Source organism: Festucalex cinctus, chromosome 18, assembly GCF_051991245.1.
Source record: "Festucalex cinctus isolate MCC-2025b chromosome 18, RoL_Fcin_1.0, whole genome shotgun sequence".
NCBI classification, from domain to species: domain Eukaryota; kingdom Metazoa; phylum Chordata; class Actinopteri; order Syngnathiformes; family Syngnathidae; genus Festucalex; species Festucalex cinctus.
In genome coordinates this window covers 16,309,835-16,327,099 of record NC_135428.1, presented here as the reverse complement: position 1 = coordinate 16,327,099, position 17,265 = coordinate 16,309,835, and the positions used below count along the sequence as shown (strand labels likewise).

At 40.6% G+C, this 17,265-nt stretch overlaps 2 protein-coding genes across 7 annotated transcripts in view; both read left to right on the top strand.

The window, feature by feature from the left end:
• Positions 1–38: 38 nt before the first annotated feature.
• LOC144006358 (uncharacterized) lies at positions 39–5,948 on the top strand. 3 transcript variants are annotated; one of them, XM_077505158.1, is made up of 9 exons: positions 39–232; positions 310–398; positions 2,647–2,899; positions 2,983–3,120; positions 3,227–3,266; positions 3,340–3,374; positions 4,411–4,454; positions 5,195–5,251; positions 5,417–5,948. In XM_077505158.1, exons 1-9 carry the CDS (start codon positions 148–150, stop codon positions 5,627–5,629), a joined length of 954 nt encoding a protein of 317 aa, XP_077361284.1. In that variant the 5' UTR covers positions 39–147; the 3' UTR covers positions 5,630–5,948. The 3 variants fall into 3 exon arrangements, with proteins under 3 accessions (XP_077361284.1, XP_077361283.1, XP_077361286.1); XM_077505157.1 differs by having other exon boundaries at positions 40–232; positions 2,644–2,899; XM_077505160.1 differs by lacking the exon at positions 5,195–5,251 and having other exon boundaries at positions 42–232; positions 2,644–2,899.
• Positions 5,949–6,216: 268 nt separating this feature from the next.
• Positions 6,217–17,265, top strand: part of fnip1 (folliculin interacting protein 1) — a 35,200-nt gene continuing 24,151 nt past the window's right edge. For 2 of the 4 annotated variants that reach the window (XM_077504886.1, XM_077504885.1), the window contains exons 1-2: positions 6,217–6,436; positions 16,152–16,281. In XM_077504886.1, coding sequence (XP_077361012.1) covers positions 6,345–6,436; positions 16,152–16,281 — 222 coding nt within the window. In that variant the 5' untranslated portion in view covers positions 6,217–6,344. Of the gene's footprint in view, positions 6,437–10,656; positions 11,137–16,151; positions 16,282–17,265 lie in introns of those variants that run through there. The other 2 variants (XM_077504888.1, XM_077504887.1) reach the window with 2 other exon arrangements.

Here is a 17,265-nt window from a genome sequence, read left to right as displayed (position 1 = left end):
ACTTTTTTCTATTTTTTATTTTTTTTTTATTTCACAGCCACGCCGAGTCATCAACCGTCAACGTCAAGCCTCGAGGTTGACGTTAGCCACGAGTTGAGCTAGCGTCCACCACCTGACCATAACGTCTGCGTGTTAACTGCTTAAAAAATGTTGAAATGGAGGACCCGCTATAAGAGTCCCCACTGTAAGGTAAGCACGCCCTTGAAGGTGCCTCTGACACGGCGGCGACACGGTAAGAGAAACGATGTCGTGAATTAGATACGACGAAGTATCCCCTGTATAAACGAAATACATCCAATTCACTCGAAGGTAGGGGACGTCTGCCGTGTGAAAAGTACGAAGCAATACCAGAACATGAGGCTGAAGACAACACCGTTGCAGAAAGTAGTCACTTTCGGGTGAGTAAATCTGATTGCAGTCGAAATCAAACACTAAAAATACATTTTCCAGGCCGTTTTATTCAAAGTTTAAACTGAGTACTGCACAAGTACTGGACTACATTTTACAGGTCCCAAAAAGGGCGCTAGTCTGTTTACTGGATCCATTTTGTATGTTTTGGACACCATTTTGTAGATTTTCAAGGTCTAAAAATAGAATGTATTTCTGGTGCCATTTTTTAATTAGTCAATTAGCGGATGACACGACACTATTCTTAAAGAATGAAAGGCAAATTCCTGAAGTCTTATATTTGATTAATCAATTCTCCAGAGCATCAGGCCTAAAACTAAATATTGATAAATGTGAATTGTTTGCCCTTCATGACCAACCAGCACCCTCAATATGTAACATTACCGTTAAAACTAAAGTCACTTACTTAGGCATTGTTGTTACCAAAGACAGGGAATTAAGGGAAAAAGAAAATGTGTGCAAAAATGTAGATAAATGTAAATCCATTCTAAATTCTTGGCTACAGAGGGACATTTCTATATTTGGTCGGGTCTTGCTTTCTAAAATGGAAAGTCTCTCAAGAATTATTTATCCCGCCTTTTCTCTCGAAATTTCTGAGAAAATGGCTAAACTCATCAATACTATAAACTTCCAATTTATTTGGAAAAAGAAATGGCAATATATAAGAAGAGCTGATGTGGTCAAAGGTATTGAAGAGGGAGGGTTGAATGCAATCGACTTTACAGTTATGAATGGTGCTTTAAAATTGAAATGGCTCAATTCATTTATTTTGCATAAAGATTCTTTTTGGTTTACCATTCCTAATGCGATTTTTCTAAAATTGGGTGGAATTGATTTTCTTTTGCGCTGTGATTATGATGTATGTAAATTGCCTGCGAAGCTGTCTGATTATCACCAACAAGTTCTTCGTTTCTGGAATCTGATATATAAGCACAATTTTACACCCCACAATTCACCCCTGTGGAATAACAACTATATTCTCGCCAATCGGAAGTCATTGTTTTTGGGACACTGGATGGATAAAGGGATTTGGGCTGTTTCACATCTTATGAACGAACATGGTGATTTTTTAAATCATACAGACTTTTGTGTTAAATACAACCTTCAATGTTCATTTAATAGAGTTATTAAAGCCATTCCAGCCCAATTTAAAGCAATGACTCAGCAATTGGTGATACATTCTAATGTATCTGAAATGTGTTCACTATATTTGGAAGGAGTTTTCTTTGGGAGCAAACAATTGCCTAATACACTTTTTAGGAGGGTATTAACTGAACGGTACTATCCGTTCTTACTTAAAAGAAAATATGTTCTACGGGATTACAGTAATGCTGATGCAAAAAGGATAAGGAAACGTTTCATATCATATCCGATTCCTCATAAAGCTAAAGAAGTTAATTTTAAAATATTAAATGATATTTATCCTTTTAACCACTTTTTGCATATAAGATTTAATTGGGACAATAACTTGTGTGTATTTTGTGAGAATGACATCGAAACAGTGGAACATATCTTCTTTGATTGTGAACACATTTCAGAATTTTGGTGCGTTGTACAAAGCTGGTTATTATCCAAAAACGTTGCACTGCGTCCTTTCAATTGGATGTCAGTTAAAGTTGGAATTTTGTTACAGGAAAAGAATTTGGACTTTTTGGTTAACAATTTAATTTCTCTTGCAAAGCATTTTATTCATAGATGCAGATACCTCAAGGTGAAACCCCACATCAATAGTTGGAAGAATGATCTCAAATTGTACAAAAAATCATTGTATTTCATGACTAACAGAACTGCCCAGAGACTATTTTCTTTACTGGACCAGTATCTTCTTTTGGACTAAATTCCTCACTTTTTTTTAAATCTTTTTTTACTGTTTTGTTTTGTTTTGTTTGTTTACTGTTGTTCAACTGCGAAGTGTATAGTTTGTGACAAAGTGTGCCTTAATTGTTTGTAATTTGAATGATTAATAAAAAAAAAATAATAATAAAAAAAAAAAAAATTCTGGTGCCATTTTGTATGTTTTCCAGGTCCTAAAATGTTTTTTAAATTGACGTTTAATTTTGAGGTCCTAAAAGGTAAATTTGCTTTTCAGGGGCCAAACAGTCTCTTATTTTGGACCTTTTTAAGTCTGAAACAGTAAATGATTCGTTAAATGGACTCCATTTTGAAATCTTATGTTTTAATAATTTTGGGTGATTTTTTTTTATTTTTTTTATTTTTTATTTTTGTAAATCTCAGCAGCCCAACAGTAGGCCTTCGCAATGCAAATCCCAGGTTCAACCAAGCTCCGCCACCGGCGTCTGGTCTAAATCGCCGTCGTCATCAGCCAAGATGACTTTGGATCATCCCGGGCGTCAGGTGAGGCCGATCCCACTTGAAGCAGGGCTAACTGTGAAACCAAGTGAGAACCTGAGCGACTCCTCGGACCATGATGAAACCTGCGACTCCTCAACCTCCAGCAGTCTTCCTTCCTCAGAGATCTTCAGACACAATGGTTTATAACACGTCCGAAGTGTGCCTAGTGACAAACAAAAAAAGTTAACTTTGATGAATTTAATCTCCCTACTTTGTTGTCAGCTGATTTCTCCTCTGAGGACGCCTCTGACACGCCGGTGGCCGTCCGGCAGCACCAGGTGAAGAACTCCACCTTGCTGGGCGACAGCCACGCCGAGAGCATCAACAGGCACCAGCCTCCCAATGTCTCCACCGTCCTCTGTGAGTACACCAGTATACCAATATGCCTTCATATTCGCTCTTAAAGGCCTTTAAAAAAATAAATAAATAAATAAAAAGTTTTATACCTTCGAACTTGTGTTTTCAGGTGCTCCCTCCATTTTGGTAAACACAACCAACCAGATTAGGTGATGCCCTCCCTACCAATCACAATGAATTTACAAACATGCACATTTCCAACATGGTATCTTATTTGTGCAGTGACCATGGAGCGACTGCAGATCAAACTCATTCGGGTAAACAATCCTCGTCATATATAATGATAGCAATAAACACACTTACAGAAATATTTAAGCCTAACTTTAAGTTTTATGTATTTTTTTCTTTTTACTTGACATATTCCCATTTACTTTTTTTTTTTTTTTTTTTTTTTTAGATAATTTTAACACAATCCTACCAAATAAACCGTATATGATACATATTCATTATTCTAATAAAGCCTGTTTATTTGAAAGGCATAATGCTCAGGTTTATGTTTTTAGTATTAATAAAATATAATTAATCTAAATGAATAATAATGAGTATTTATTAGGGATGTAAGGATATCCAAACATCACAATTTGCTAATTATCACGATGTTGTGGGGAGGTTGGCGATCAAAAAAAAAAGTCACAATATTGTAAAAAAAAAATAAGCTCATACTAAAAAAAGAAAACGATATTGTGCTTCTGTACATAACAGCAATGCTTATAAACAACTTAAAATCTCTAATAATATTCTAATAACACTCCTCCACGTACTGACTCGGTTCACAAGCATATTACATTCCCCTTAATCTGACCATTAGCGTGGATTTTATACATAGAAGGGCCAAAACATACCTTGTGAAAATCAAACTGCACTAAAAAAACAAACAAAAGACTAGCCACCAGAGGGTGCTATTACTGCACAAATGGAAATCAACCTGACTTTTTAAACAGCTATGTAAAAAAACTTATTTTTAATTTTTTTAAATTTATTTTATTTTTTTTACATTTTGATTTTTTGGGGGGGATGAAACAGAATACAGACATCCCAAAAACATAAAAATAAAATTATGTAATTATACTTTATTTATACTAAATGCGTAAATCTGAGGACTTTCAAATAGGCTTTATTAGGCGAATATCATGGAAGGTTTATTTGGTAGGTTTGTGTTAAAATTATCTTAAAAAAAAAGTGGGAATTTATGTAAATTTTTTTTTACAAAAATCTTAAAACTTTGTCTTAAATATTTCTGTGAGTGCGCAGTCAGTTTTCTTGTCATTTTGAGTGAGTTTTGTGTCATTTCAGTCATCCGCTCTGGTGACGAATCCTTGAAGGGGAAGTCACTGAAAGTAAGCAAATCACTCCAACATGACTAATCTAAATGAGACATTTCATACTTTTTCCCTTTTTTTTCACAATTTAAAACAGTTCCCAAGTGTCTAAATAACAAACAAAATGTGATTAATTGGTTGGGCCCTATTATTACCCCAGAGATCAATAATGATAGCCCAGAAATCAATAAGTTTTGAGGTAGCAAACTAGACTGAGTGCAATTTCTGAGAAATTGTGTGGGAATGCTGAAAGCTGAATGCTAAGATTTGAATGCATGTGGAATGCTTATGAAGTTAATTGAGAGATAAATTATGAAATTATGACCTCCTGTTTACTGGACAATGCTCGTAACCACCGAGCAGTATCAGACACCTGGTACTGACGGTAAGTTATATATATGGAAGTGGACGTGGAAAGTGATACTGAGTAAAGTTCAATATCTGTCCCATTGAAAATGAATGGGGAAGTGTTGATATTAAACGTTAAATTGTGCAAATACTCTAAGCAATGTGGTATCAGATGATATATATATATATATATATATATATATATATATATATATATATATATATATATATATATATATATAATACACCCCATGAGGCGTCAATTTTTTAAGCTAGTTGAAATTTGATCAGTATAAATTGGAAGTATTATGTGGGTGTTGTTATGCGGCAAAAAAGTGTAGAGAATAAAAATCACAATAACATCATTCTCATCATTCATCTTCTTCATCATGCTTCATTCCACAAATAAGCCACTGTTCGTCACCATGGCAACCAATGGCAGAGTTACAGGGATCACACTCGTAAAGGCAGGGAAAGCATGGATTGTATTTTCATTGGAGGAGGTGGCACTTCATCACAAATTTCCCCAGATAGTAGTTAGCTGTGCTTGGGAACTGTTTTGGGGGGGATGCTTAAAAGCAGGAGGAATAGTAGACGTACAATTGAAGTCGTAAGCGTTCTCATATCTTTAGCCTGCCGTCGCCAGAAGGTCCATCACGTACAGGAAGATTCTGCGCTCCAAAACTCCTCCAGATGCTGAGCAGAATTCCAAAGATGTCAAGGTCACATTTTTCCACTTTGACTTCTCCCTCAGCAGGAAGGAGTTCTTTCAGCAAGCGAGAGAGCGGCATGCCCGACTCACAGGTGGTTGCCCGTTCCGTCTCGTGACACCAAAAATCCCGTAGCACTCTTTTGGAGCAGCCCTTTCTTTTCTTTTTTTTCTTTGCATATTTGCACACCTGGTGTAGAAAAGAAGATTAGATTGTTACTTTATAGAATAATTGTTATATTTACTAAGGTTGATGCTGCTGAATGGCCACTAGATGTCAGACACGCTACTTCCTGACCAACATGAGTTTCTTGTCGTCTTTCTACATACAGTTATATATTTAAATGTACGCCATTTAGTTGTTTGATTCATCCAAGCCAGAGGTTCCGTTCAAAGTAATACAAGCTACCTCGATTGTAAGAAAAATGTTGAAAAATAAATGAGTTGTATGAATATGTCTTCATTTCGTTCATTTGTCCCGAAAGCTGCTCTCTGCTGGATTTTTGTGACAAAAACCAAACAAAAAACAAAAACTAAAAAACTAAAATGACGTCACGACACGTTTACGTGCCTTTACGAAGCCCGACAAAACATCAACACTGGGGGGGGCACCCATTGACCACGTGGTGCGCGGTCCAAAATAGCCAGCCAATCAGGTAATTCCCTCGCCCAGTCGGCCAATCAAAAAAAAGAAGGGGTAGGTCGGTTGCCAAGCGGCTCCCGTGACTAATGCCTGTCATATGACTATGACACCCACCATGGAGACAGTTACAAGGAACAAGACTCGCTCGTGGATTTGAAAAAAAAAGGAAAAGGGACTGTTATTTTCTTCCCTCCCTCCTTTGTACAAAATGCCTCCGACTCTCTTTCAGAAACTTTTTAACAAGAAAATCGCCTTTTCGCCTCCGCCGCAGAGATGCAACAAAGAGGAGCCAGCTTTCAGGTAGCTCATGTGGACGTCTGTGTGCCTTACAAGTACAGTAGCGCCGTTTATTATCTCCGGAACTGTGTCAAAAGGCGATTTACGCTTTGTGGTGGTCATTTCTGACCGGGCGGATTTGGTTTTAACGACAGTTCAGTGTCCTGGTAAGCGGGCGACGCGTGCTTGGCTGGGGCTAAGCAGCCTAGCTGGGCTAACACTGAAGCTAGCCTGCTTATCGCCATTCAAGTCTGACGTCAAACAGTCGAAGTGAGAACTAAAACTGTGTCGCTTTTGCCCAAAACACCCCTGCACTTGAATGTGCGAGTCGCGTGGCTTCTTTTGTTGTCATTTCACAAGGTGCGCGACAGTATAAACTCGAATGGGTTCAAAGTGTGTCTCGTGTCGGACGTGCAAGAACGTGCCCGCCTGTGCGTGCGTGAGACTGGCAGTCTGGTGTGCGTGTGTGACGTCATTTCGCGTCTCGCGCTGGGTGGCATTGGATGGGACAACCGGTTGTTAATGCAGTTTTATCGAGTAATTGAAGCCCGACGTCACGTTATTTGCATGCGTCTGCTAAGTTGTATTCTTGAAGCACGAAAACACTTCTAGTTGGCTTTAGCTGCTGCAGAATGAAACGCAAAAAGCCTTATAATCAAGACATTTTTTTAATAGTGAGTCTACAAGAGAACCTTTTTTTTTTTTTTGATACAGTAATATGTTGTATGTCCCCCACTAGTCTGAACACTGCATTCTGATTAATATTGCGTTTGTGGAATATAAATTAAGCAGCAAAATCCATTCCTTTATAACCTGTCAGGGAGCGGCCATTTTGCCAGTTGTTGAGTGACATAATTTATTTTTAACAGTCGTCACAGTTGCTCAAGTAATGACTAATCATGGCTTGGCTTGTGAATGTCACATGACCAAATTCAGAAAACAGGTGAGCCGTGATTGGTCAATACCTGAGCAACAATACCTGTGATCTGATTTACAGTCAATAGCAAGTGGCAAAATGGCCGACCCCTGAGATGGATTGAAACGGATGGATTTTGCTGTTCAACTCATATTCCATGAATGCAATAATCAGAATACTGTGTTTAGACTCGTCGGGCTGCATATAATAATATTATTGTTAAAGACACAGTCTGCCGGTTTCACTCAGGAAAATGCACTTTTATAATAAAAAATACAGGATTTAAACAAACAAACTACATCTCAATTTACAGATCTGGGCTTTTCTTAACGTGTGTGGGTGATTTTGTCCTAAACCCCCACACCCCCAGCCTGTATTTTGCCATTTTGTGTTTGTTTTGTAAACAGCGGGACGTTTCTGTGGAAAGACAGTGTTTACACCCCTACAGCCAATCGCAGAGCGGGTGGTGGCGTGTCGCAAATTGGGCCGGGCGAACGTGTCAGCTCCGTGACGTCACTCCCGCAGCAATTTGAAAGCACGCACTCTGAGATGCAATAATTAAGAATTGAAGTAGTAATATATTCATTGTTGTCTACCCCATCACAATGAATATTGGCAGCTTTCGGGGGAAAATACTCTCTTTGATCCTCACAACTTTTATCGCCATTATCACCACCGCAAACTGATGACCGTCGGACGGCCACGCCACGTCACCCAAAGCCCCGTCCATCTCCAGCGCAAGTAAGCCCTGCGGAATACCAGCCGGGCTGGCGGCTTGGCCGACCTCTGAACTCCTCTCCCGTTTCCCTGGCTTGAAGCACGTGACCCCCAGGCGGGCATACTGTACATGTCACAGAGCAGATCCCTCCCATGTCCTATTTGCTTGCGGACTGCTGAGGAAGCTTTGCCATAAATCATATACAAAATGGAGGTCGTGTGATTGATATGACTTTGCATCTTGCACAAAAAACAAAAAAAAAAAAAAAACCTTGCACCCGATTTATTTATAGTGTATTTTTTTTCTCTAGTTGGCAGACAAGAAGTCCATGGTTCTGTACTTGCATAACTGAGCGTGTCATGTGAGGCTTTCATCAATCACAGGCCTGTCAACTGGGTGTGTGTGTGTGTGTGTGTACAAGTCACAACACAACACACACACAACGTGTTTGTTTGTGTCTATGGAGGCTGTCAAGTTGCTTTCAAGGTTATTTAAAGTGGCCAACTTTGTACAGGGTCATGGTAAAGATGTATAAAATTGACCTAGGGTTCTTTAAAATGGATGCCAAAGCTTCTGTCTTCTGCAAACAATGATCGAAAGACACGACAAAGGACAAAGAACGCGCTCCGTTTGGCTGCATGCTTGTTAGTGCATTGCAGTCAACTTGGCCACCGCCTCCTTGATGCTCATGTGATTGCAGGAATGCAGATGCGCTTCATGGGAAAATGTCTTTCAACGGCGGCGAAGATATGCAGGTCGTCAGGTGCTCTGCTTTTATTTTTTATTTTTTGCCTCCAGGCAAGTCGGGCTAATAGGGGAGAGAGTTCGCCTCCGTCATGGCGGGCGGGGGATTCACTGGGAAGTCTACGGTTGCATTGCAATTTGCCTTTCAATTGGTTGGGCAATCGTTAGTGCAATTTTTTTTTTTTTTTTTTTTTTTTTTTTTTTTTTTTTTTATAAATGTACCCGTGTGCCAGATTCATAAAACAGATACGTGTCCGTAGGAATGCCACTGGAGGTATTTATGTAACAAATGCTGCAGTGGCGGCGTTGGCGTGAAGGTTCTTTGAGGTCAGTTAGCAGCCTGTTGCTGACGTCAGAGAAGTGGCGTAAAGCTGCCATGCAAGAAGGCCCGCAGTATCTTTGGGCCATGGATTTTGGAGTCATGGATGTCATGTTGCAATGCAGTTGTTCGCAAATGATTGTAGTCCAGGGGAGAATTTTTATTTCTAAGTCATATTTTTCCAAGAAAAGTGATGTCATAATCTCAGAGCGGAACTGCTCTTGCTGGTTGTCCCGCCGCCGCAACTCACTCCATTTAGCAGAGTATAATTGCATTTGGCTCAAAGTGTTGTCATTTAACTCCTACCTGGAATGCTATAGTTAAGTTGTATCTGTGTCTTAGTATTAGAGTATGGGCATACGGTATCAGTGCCGATACTGCTATCACCCCTGTTGAATACTCTACCGTTATACTAGTAATGGAAAATATCTGGCAAATTTCTGTTTCATAGGCATAACGGTAGAGCGAGCATTTATCACATGCTTTTCACACAAAAGCAACAAGTGCAGGGCTGGACTGCCCATCTGGCATACAGGGCGGATGCCCGGTGGGCCAATGCAGTGCTGTTTAATTATTATTTGTCGATATCAGGGGTGTCCAAACTTTTTCATTTGAGGGCCACATCCAGAAAATCAGAAGGACAAAAGGGCCACATCATGTTATGAAGAGAAATTGTGTTTAGTCCAAAAAATTATACAAATAATTTATTTGTGCTTTTGCATATTTAGAAAAATGCTACAGTATATAAACCAATTTATTTGTAATATGGCAGTAGGGTTATTATAGTTTTTAAATTTTTCATTTTGGCTAGTCTATATTAGTTTCCAGGGTGGTTCTGTTAGTTTTTATTAGTTTAGTTCTTAAAAAAATGCTTAGTTTTAGTTTAGTTTGTTAGTTTCAGTATTAGTATTAGTTTTTTTTATAATGTGTATTACTTGTGTACAATATTGAAAAAAACACCTTGGGAGCGATGTCATCTGAAGGTGCTTTTCTATTGGCTGCTGCAAGATGACATCACTTCTGTGTGACATACTTTCAAAAGTCATTATTCCGCTTTATATCAAAATAAATCTACTAAAAAAAAATCACATTTAAAATCATCCCCAAAAGGCTCATGCATTAAATTAATTACCAAAGACGAAAACGAAGGACGTTTGCTATAATTATAGTTATTCTTAGTTAGTTTTGTAAACATAAAATGTAGTTTCAGTTGGTTTTCGTTTTTTAAAAAGCATTTTTCATTTTATTTCGGTAACAGTATTGTTTTTTGAATTTTAGTTTTATTTTTTATTTGTCGTTAGTTTTAGTTAGCTAAAATAACATTTAATGGCACTTGTTTTTCGATACCCTCCCTTCTTTGACCATCTCCAAACATTTTTGTTTTGTTTATTTTATTTGAACTGAGTCAAATGCCATTTTTAGCATATGTCGCGGACCACTGAAAAATGGACGGCGGGCCGCAAATGGGCCCCGGGCTGTAGTTTGGACACCACTGGTCGACATTTTACCCCCAAGAGACTGGCACACAATTTAGAGGGACTACTAGGCCATTAATCCATTTTGAATATAGACAGCAACCTGAGCCCACATCAGTCAATATCAGTGGCAGAACTATGTGTAATGTGTTAGGCAGGGGAGGTCACAAGTCGGGCTGGCGGTTTTAAGTCAAAAACTATACTACCTCAGGAGGTAGGGTAATTCGCTACTTCAATCCCCCAGTTGTTCCTTTTGTTGTTGTTTTCTCCCCGTACTGTACCTTTAACACAGAACAACAAAAAAGCCAGTTTTTGACGGGCAGCGAGCGCAAAAGGGGCTGTGAACAAGGGAGAGGGAGGAGAGGCAGTCAGCGGTACGTCGTTAGCCCGCCGCTCCATGCCTGCCGCTCGCGCCGCAATCACCTGACATGTCTCATGTTTTGCGAATCTCGTCGGCCGTTATTCTTAGAGGCTGAGCGAGCGCGCAGAGGCAGCTTCGAAGGGGGCCGCAGCGCCCACGGGAAACACTGGCACTGTCACAACCATGCTCAGGTAAGGAGCTGCTAATGAAGGCGTGGATCAGCTGTGGTTTGTCGTCTCTACTGTCAGACAAGGTTGGCGACGTGTATCATTTGGTTTGGAGTTTCAATCCGGGGTGAGAGAATCCATCGAGGGTTTTCGAACACAGTCAGTTGTTGGCGGTTCAAAAGAATCAAGGTGGGTTACTTTTTGAGCCAACAGTGCAAGTATGTGACGCTCATGAAGTCATGTGCTGCTTTTATGAATGACTCGCCGCTCTGTGACAGTCACAAGCTCTCCGCCGCATCACCGCTTCCTCACTTTCACATGAGTCCAGTACTGCTTTTTGTGTACTTGGGTGACCCCCGTCTTGTTACTTTGTTGGATGAAATGAAATGTTGGATTGTCTCCCACAAAATTCAATTTCCAAAATTTTCTGCTTAGGAACACATACTTAGGGTCAAATTTTTCCATTGTGGATAAGTCCCTGGTTTTGCAACATATATAATTAGGCACTATGGCTCTTGGAATAATCAATGTGATTGAGCACTTTATTTTTAATTTCTTATAGCCTCGCTCAGGGGTCGGAAATGTCACTGAATATTAGGGCTGGGAATCTTTGACTGTCTCACGATTCGATTTGATTACGATTTTTGGGTCTACGATTCGATTCAGAATCGATTTTTGATTCTCGATTCAAACGATTTTCGATTCAAAATTATTTGATTGACAAATGATTTCTGCTTCAATTTACAGATATGCAAAAAATTGTCATGATCTACTGCAGTCTGCTTTGCAAGACAAAATGACAAATAGACATTAAAGGTTTTTTTTTTTTTTTAACATTTATAAATTTTGTATTGTAAGTGCCTTTTTCCACAAAAACAGCATGTGGGCTACAACTGCCTTTCCCCCTTCTTCTTCATTTCTAATTTGAATAAAATCGATTTTTGGATATTAAAATGATTCGATTGGATTAATAAATGTGAATCTCGATTCTTTTATTAATCTTTTTTTTTTTTTTTTTGGCACATCCCTACTAAATATAGTGTCTAAATTGGGAACACTGACTTCTTTTGTAGCATCTCTCACTTGCCCAACCCTATTTTGTCAACTTATATTTCTGTTGACTTTTTTTTTTTTTTAATTAAAATTTCATTGGCTGTTGTTTACAGTTGGAGACAGAATGTCTTTGTGTCTTCCTTTGGCTCTGTCCTCTAGCTGTCATCTTCAAAACAATGGCGGCAGTCAACTCGCGGTCTCCGCATTGTGCAGAGAATCAGCCTGAATCTTGTAAACAACCCATGTTAACACTTGCCAGGATTTAGTAGGAAAGGTTCATACCCCACCCACCCAGAAACATAAAGTGTTGCTATGCTAGCGCATTGCTCATGCTTGAAGTTGAAATATATTTTGGATTTTTGTCTTTAGTCTGTCAAATCTTACTGGTTAGAACAGACTGGATTTGTCTTAAATCTGGAAAGTGCAAACACATGGCAGCATTTCATAGCAAATAGGGTTGGTTATTGTTCGTAGGTATGAATTAAACGAGCTAAAGACATTTGGCATTCTGCTAATGCTATTCAGGTAACACTAGTAGCCAAAATTATGGACACAGGATGGATATTTGACATTCCGCTACTTGCTAAGATTTAAAACTATGGAAGAATGTCACGTTCTGCTAATGCTAGTAGCTAAAATCTGGAACTCAGGATTGACGTGTATCTTTCTGCTAACATTATTCAGCTAACACTGGAAGCTAAAATTTGGAACTAGAGAGGCGCGATAGTCGACAAATAGCAAGTTTTTTGTAATTATGGATACGGAGTTGACATTCCACTAAGGCTATTCAACTCGTGCTAGTTTTTGCGTTCGGAACTAGGTATGGACATTTGCATGAGTGAATGTAGCCAGATTAAAATATTTGCAAAGTGAATGTGAACATTATGTACGTTTGCAGTGACTCAAACCGAGCAGGCTGAGCAGGCGGTGGCCAAGTTTCAAAAAGGCATGTGACTTGACTAAAATGACCGCCTGATGTGTAATCTTACACACAAGAGCTGGATACCGATCTACGGAGGGAGGCCGATAATGTGTTATTTGAGCTCATTATGTAGGCCAGGAAGGCATTATGTCACACACTTAGCACTCTCAGGTCTTAGATCAGGAGGAGAAATCGATACAAATCTAGAGAGCACTAGACTGAACCTCCCAGTCTAGCTCAAATTGTTGTGCACTCAAGAGTGGCCTCTGCTGGGTCAGTCATGCCCCAAAGTCTGGTTCTGTTTCGCTCCAGAGTGAACTGTGGAAGCCCACACGGATTGTTGCTCACCCAAAAGAAGCTTTGGCTGGAACAGTCATACATAAGTCACCCTCCCCAAAGTCAGAGGTCTCAGATCCAGTTCCAGAAAGTAAAAACCCTGCCACAGTTTGGCTTTAGCCACAGATGTTTCTCCTTAACTGGCACTGTCAAGCTAATTTACCTGCTGGTTGAATAGGGTAGGGTAGGGTTAGGCTAAATCCAAACTGTGGCAGGGTTTTTACTTTCTGGACCAGAATTTAACACTTCTGCTCAAGGTCCTTTGTTTTTATCCAGAGGGAACTGTCCAGGTATAGTTGGATTGTTGCATGCCAAAGAGGCACCTTGAATGGGACAAGTCAGTCTTGCCTTGCCATTCGAAGTCGTGGTTCACATGAGGACTCTGGCGCTAACTCCGCAGGCCTACTCAGATTATTTCCTGCCTACAGGCCCGTCGGGTAGGACAGTCAGGTTTACTTGGCCAAAGTCTGGTTCTTTTTCTGATCCAGAAGCTCTGGTTTCTTTTCTGATCCTGAGAAAACTGCCCAAGTCTACTCGGCTTGTTACATGCCCACGACGACGGGCCTGGACTGTGACAGTCATGTGAACCTCACCCACTCCGTCTGATTCCTATTTTTTGAAATCTTACCTCACCCACTCAAAGTGTGGCTCTGTATTTTTGAGAGCTTTATTAGCTCGCTTGGATGACAGTACTAATGGCAATATGTAAATCAACGCCCATCCCTCGTTCCAAATCCCAGTTCTACTAACGCGATCTGAATCACATTCCCAACATGTATTCCTGTTCCCCACAAACACACGGAGAATGTTGTAGTGTAGTTTTGGCCCTTTAGCTTTGCACCTAATTGAGGTTGTGTTGCCAACTTGTCCCCGTAGTGGTTTAATATTCCCTGAGTGCGCGTGCGATGTGTTAATGCAGCAGCGTAGCTACTCGGCAAGCCGCTGAGGTTAGAGCTTTTGGCCCAGGCAAGTTGTCACATGACAGCAAGATGGAGCGTTCTAGTCAACTGGCAAGTGGATGCAAATGTGAAAGAGCACATGATGACTTGAGGAGGGAACTAGTGTTCGACGTTTGACTTCCTTGTCACGGCCTGAGTATGACAAATGACTTTGCTTTGACAGCCTAACAAAGATTGTGTCACGTGACCTGGCCTTTCTCGCTCAGTGTTTGCAGTGACAGCAGTTTGTGTGTTTGGACGCTTGTTTGAGAGCGTAACCCAGGCTTGAGTTGAAACCCTGAACCATGGTTTCAAACTCTAACCTAGATCCAGATCGGAAACCTTTTATTTGAAGTCCTAAGTTAAAGGTTCGAAACACCATCCTGAAATCCAAACCTTGGCAGTTGCTCTTGCTTCTGGTGTGAGTGAGGTGACAATTACTTGGTAGGATTTCCTGTAGAAACACCAGAAAATTGGGTCATGTAAATTTGTTTTTACTTGGGAAAAAAAACACGCAAAGCTTTGTGCGTCTTAACATTTGGTTTGGGCTGCTGCCAACTCAAATAATCAATAACAGTTCTTGTATTTTTTATGTTTGTTTTGCAAACATGTTTGTTTATTTCTTAGTAAATCCACATAAGAGAACACATTCTTATTTTTAACTGACTTTGCCGGTTATTGTTGAGGCTAACCATGACAATACCAGACTATCAATAAAAACACTATATTTAGTGTCCATGTAGCCTCCCTGCTGTCAACGTTACAGCTGCACTTAAATGACACACGCAGACACACACCGAGTTTCCTCAAAAGCATGGGGATTACCCTCGCACTATGTGAAGGGCAGCCGTCCGCCATCCCGATTGTACCTTGGCAGCGTTTGTCTCTAAGGCACGCAAGCCCCATCCTTTGCCGGATCAACCGCGGCGGCACGATAAAGCCGCTGGTTGCCTGGCAACAGCACCGGGCCGGTCAAAACAGCTCAAATTTTCCTGTCTGATTTAGTTTTAATAAGACAGGGTGGCGTGTCGTTGTCTGGACTTTTCAACAACAAGATGAGTCTTCGGCATTAGTGTTGTTGATGTTGCTTCTGTATTGCTTTGCATGAGTAGTCCTCAACCGGTGGGTTGCGGACCAGTACCATTTGGCACAGATGCATTTATTTATTTACTTTGAATGTGTACGCTATCATGGGAAGAGGGCCTTGAAAAATAACCTCATATTCAATCTCAAAAACAAAATGGGAATTAGATTATTTTAAAAATCATTCTGGCCTACTTATCATTGAAACCCAAAAACGTGCAAATATGTTTTTAATATTTTACTCCCCAAAACATATTTATACATTTTTTAAATGTTTTATTTAATTCAGGAGCATACAGAAGACTGACATGAAGAGGTGGCTTGAAGCAATGGTAGTTATTACAAAAAATGGCCAGCAGGTGACAGCAGAGTATAAGAAATCAGCCAGGGCCATGTTGCAACAAGCTCTTTTTGGCAGTGTTTTCACCAGGAATGTGACTATTGATAAAGCTTAGCCATATTCTACTGCTAAATGCTGCACAGTGGAAACAGATACAAATATCCTTTTTTTTTTCCTGATGAAAGAAGACACTCTACTCTTTCTTTTGGCAGATTCCATGTTTTTATAGCAATATAACACAATATTCTGTGGACCTTGCAATATCAGTCAAAATCCAGTAAAAAACAGCCACAAGCGAAGGGGGTTGCTTCAGTGAAAATGGCTGGGAGTAAATGAGTTAATGACGACTGTTTCTCTCTCCACATAGCTGGCCGATCCCACAGTTGGAGCCCAGTCACATCCGGCTGATCGTGTACCAGGACTGCGAGAGGCGTGGCCGCAACGTCCTGTTCGACTCCAACGCCAAGAAGAGGACCACGGATGACGCCCACCTTGCCGTGAGTCGCATGATTGGATTGTGTGTGTGTCAGTCGGTGTTGATGTCAGATGGACATATCCTATTATCTATATGAGACTTGATGTGTGAAGTGTGCCGTCATTATTGTGTTGATGTCTGTTGTGCACGATGGCAGTAATCATGCGAAACGAGAAGCCGCGTTAATTAATGTACATTGTGCACAGGTGACTGAGTGTGGGCGTGGATTTCTTTTTGGACTGTGTGATATTTATCGCCGGCATGTTGATTTCTATTGTGCAAGATGTCCTGAGTAAGCGACACCCACCACCTTTTGCTAGCTGCCGCCGGCTAATGCTGCCTTGGCAGTGCAAAACTGCGGTGTTTGTCTTGGGCCGCTGCCAACCGCAATAATCGATATTCGCCATGCTGCTTGTTACCTGAAGTCACATGACCACAGTGGGGCGGAAGAGGGAAGGAGGAAGGACACGAGGTATGATGATGATGATGATGATGATGATGATGATGGTGAGGGAGGGAGGGAGGGAAATGAGGTGGCAGCGGTGATTGTTGTGCTGCTTTTCTCGCTCGCTCACGAGTTCCTGCAAGAGTCATATGACTGGCAGTCACATGCTGCTGCTGGCTTCTGTGTACACAAATCACATAAACACGCACACGCACACGCAAGGCCCCCCCCCCCCACCCACCCACCCACACACACACACACACACACCCACACACACACACACACACACCCCCACACACACACACACACACACACACATTCCTCTCCTAACAAGCCGAGTCAAGAAGCACATGACACAGGCTGCTTTCAGATGGGCTGTCCATGTGTGTCTATGTGCTGTTTTGACTTCGTTATTTCTAGTTGTTCTAGTTATTTATTTCTATATGTGCAGGGTGGTGGTTATCATGAATTACTAACAAGAGGCACAATAACTATAATTCCTTGACACAACTCCGTCGTGTGACAGTGTGCGCCATGGGCTTATTTGACTACATTGTTTGT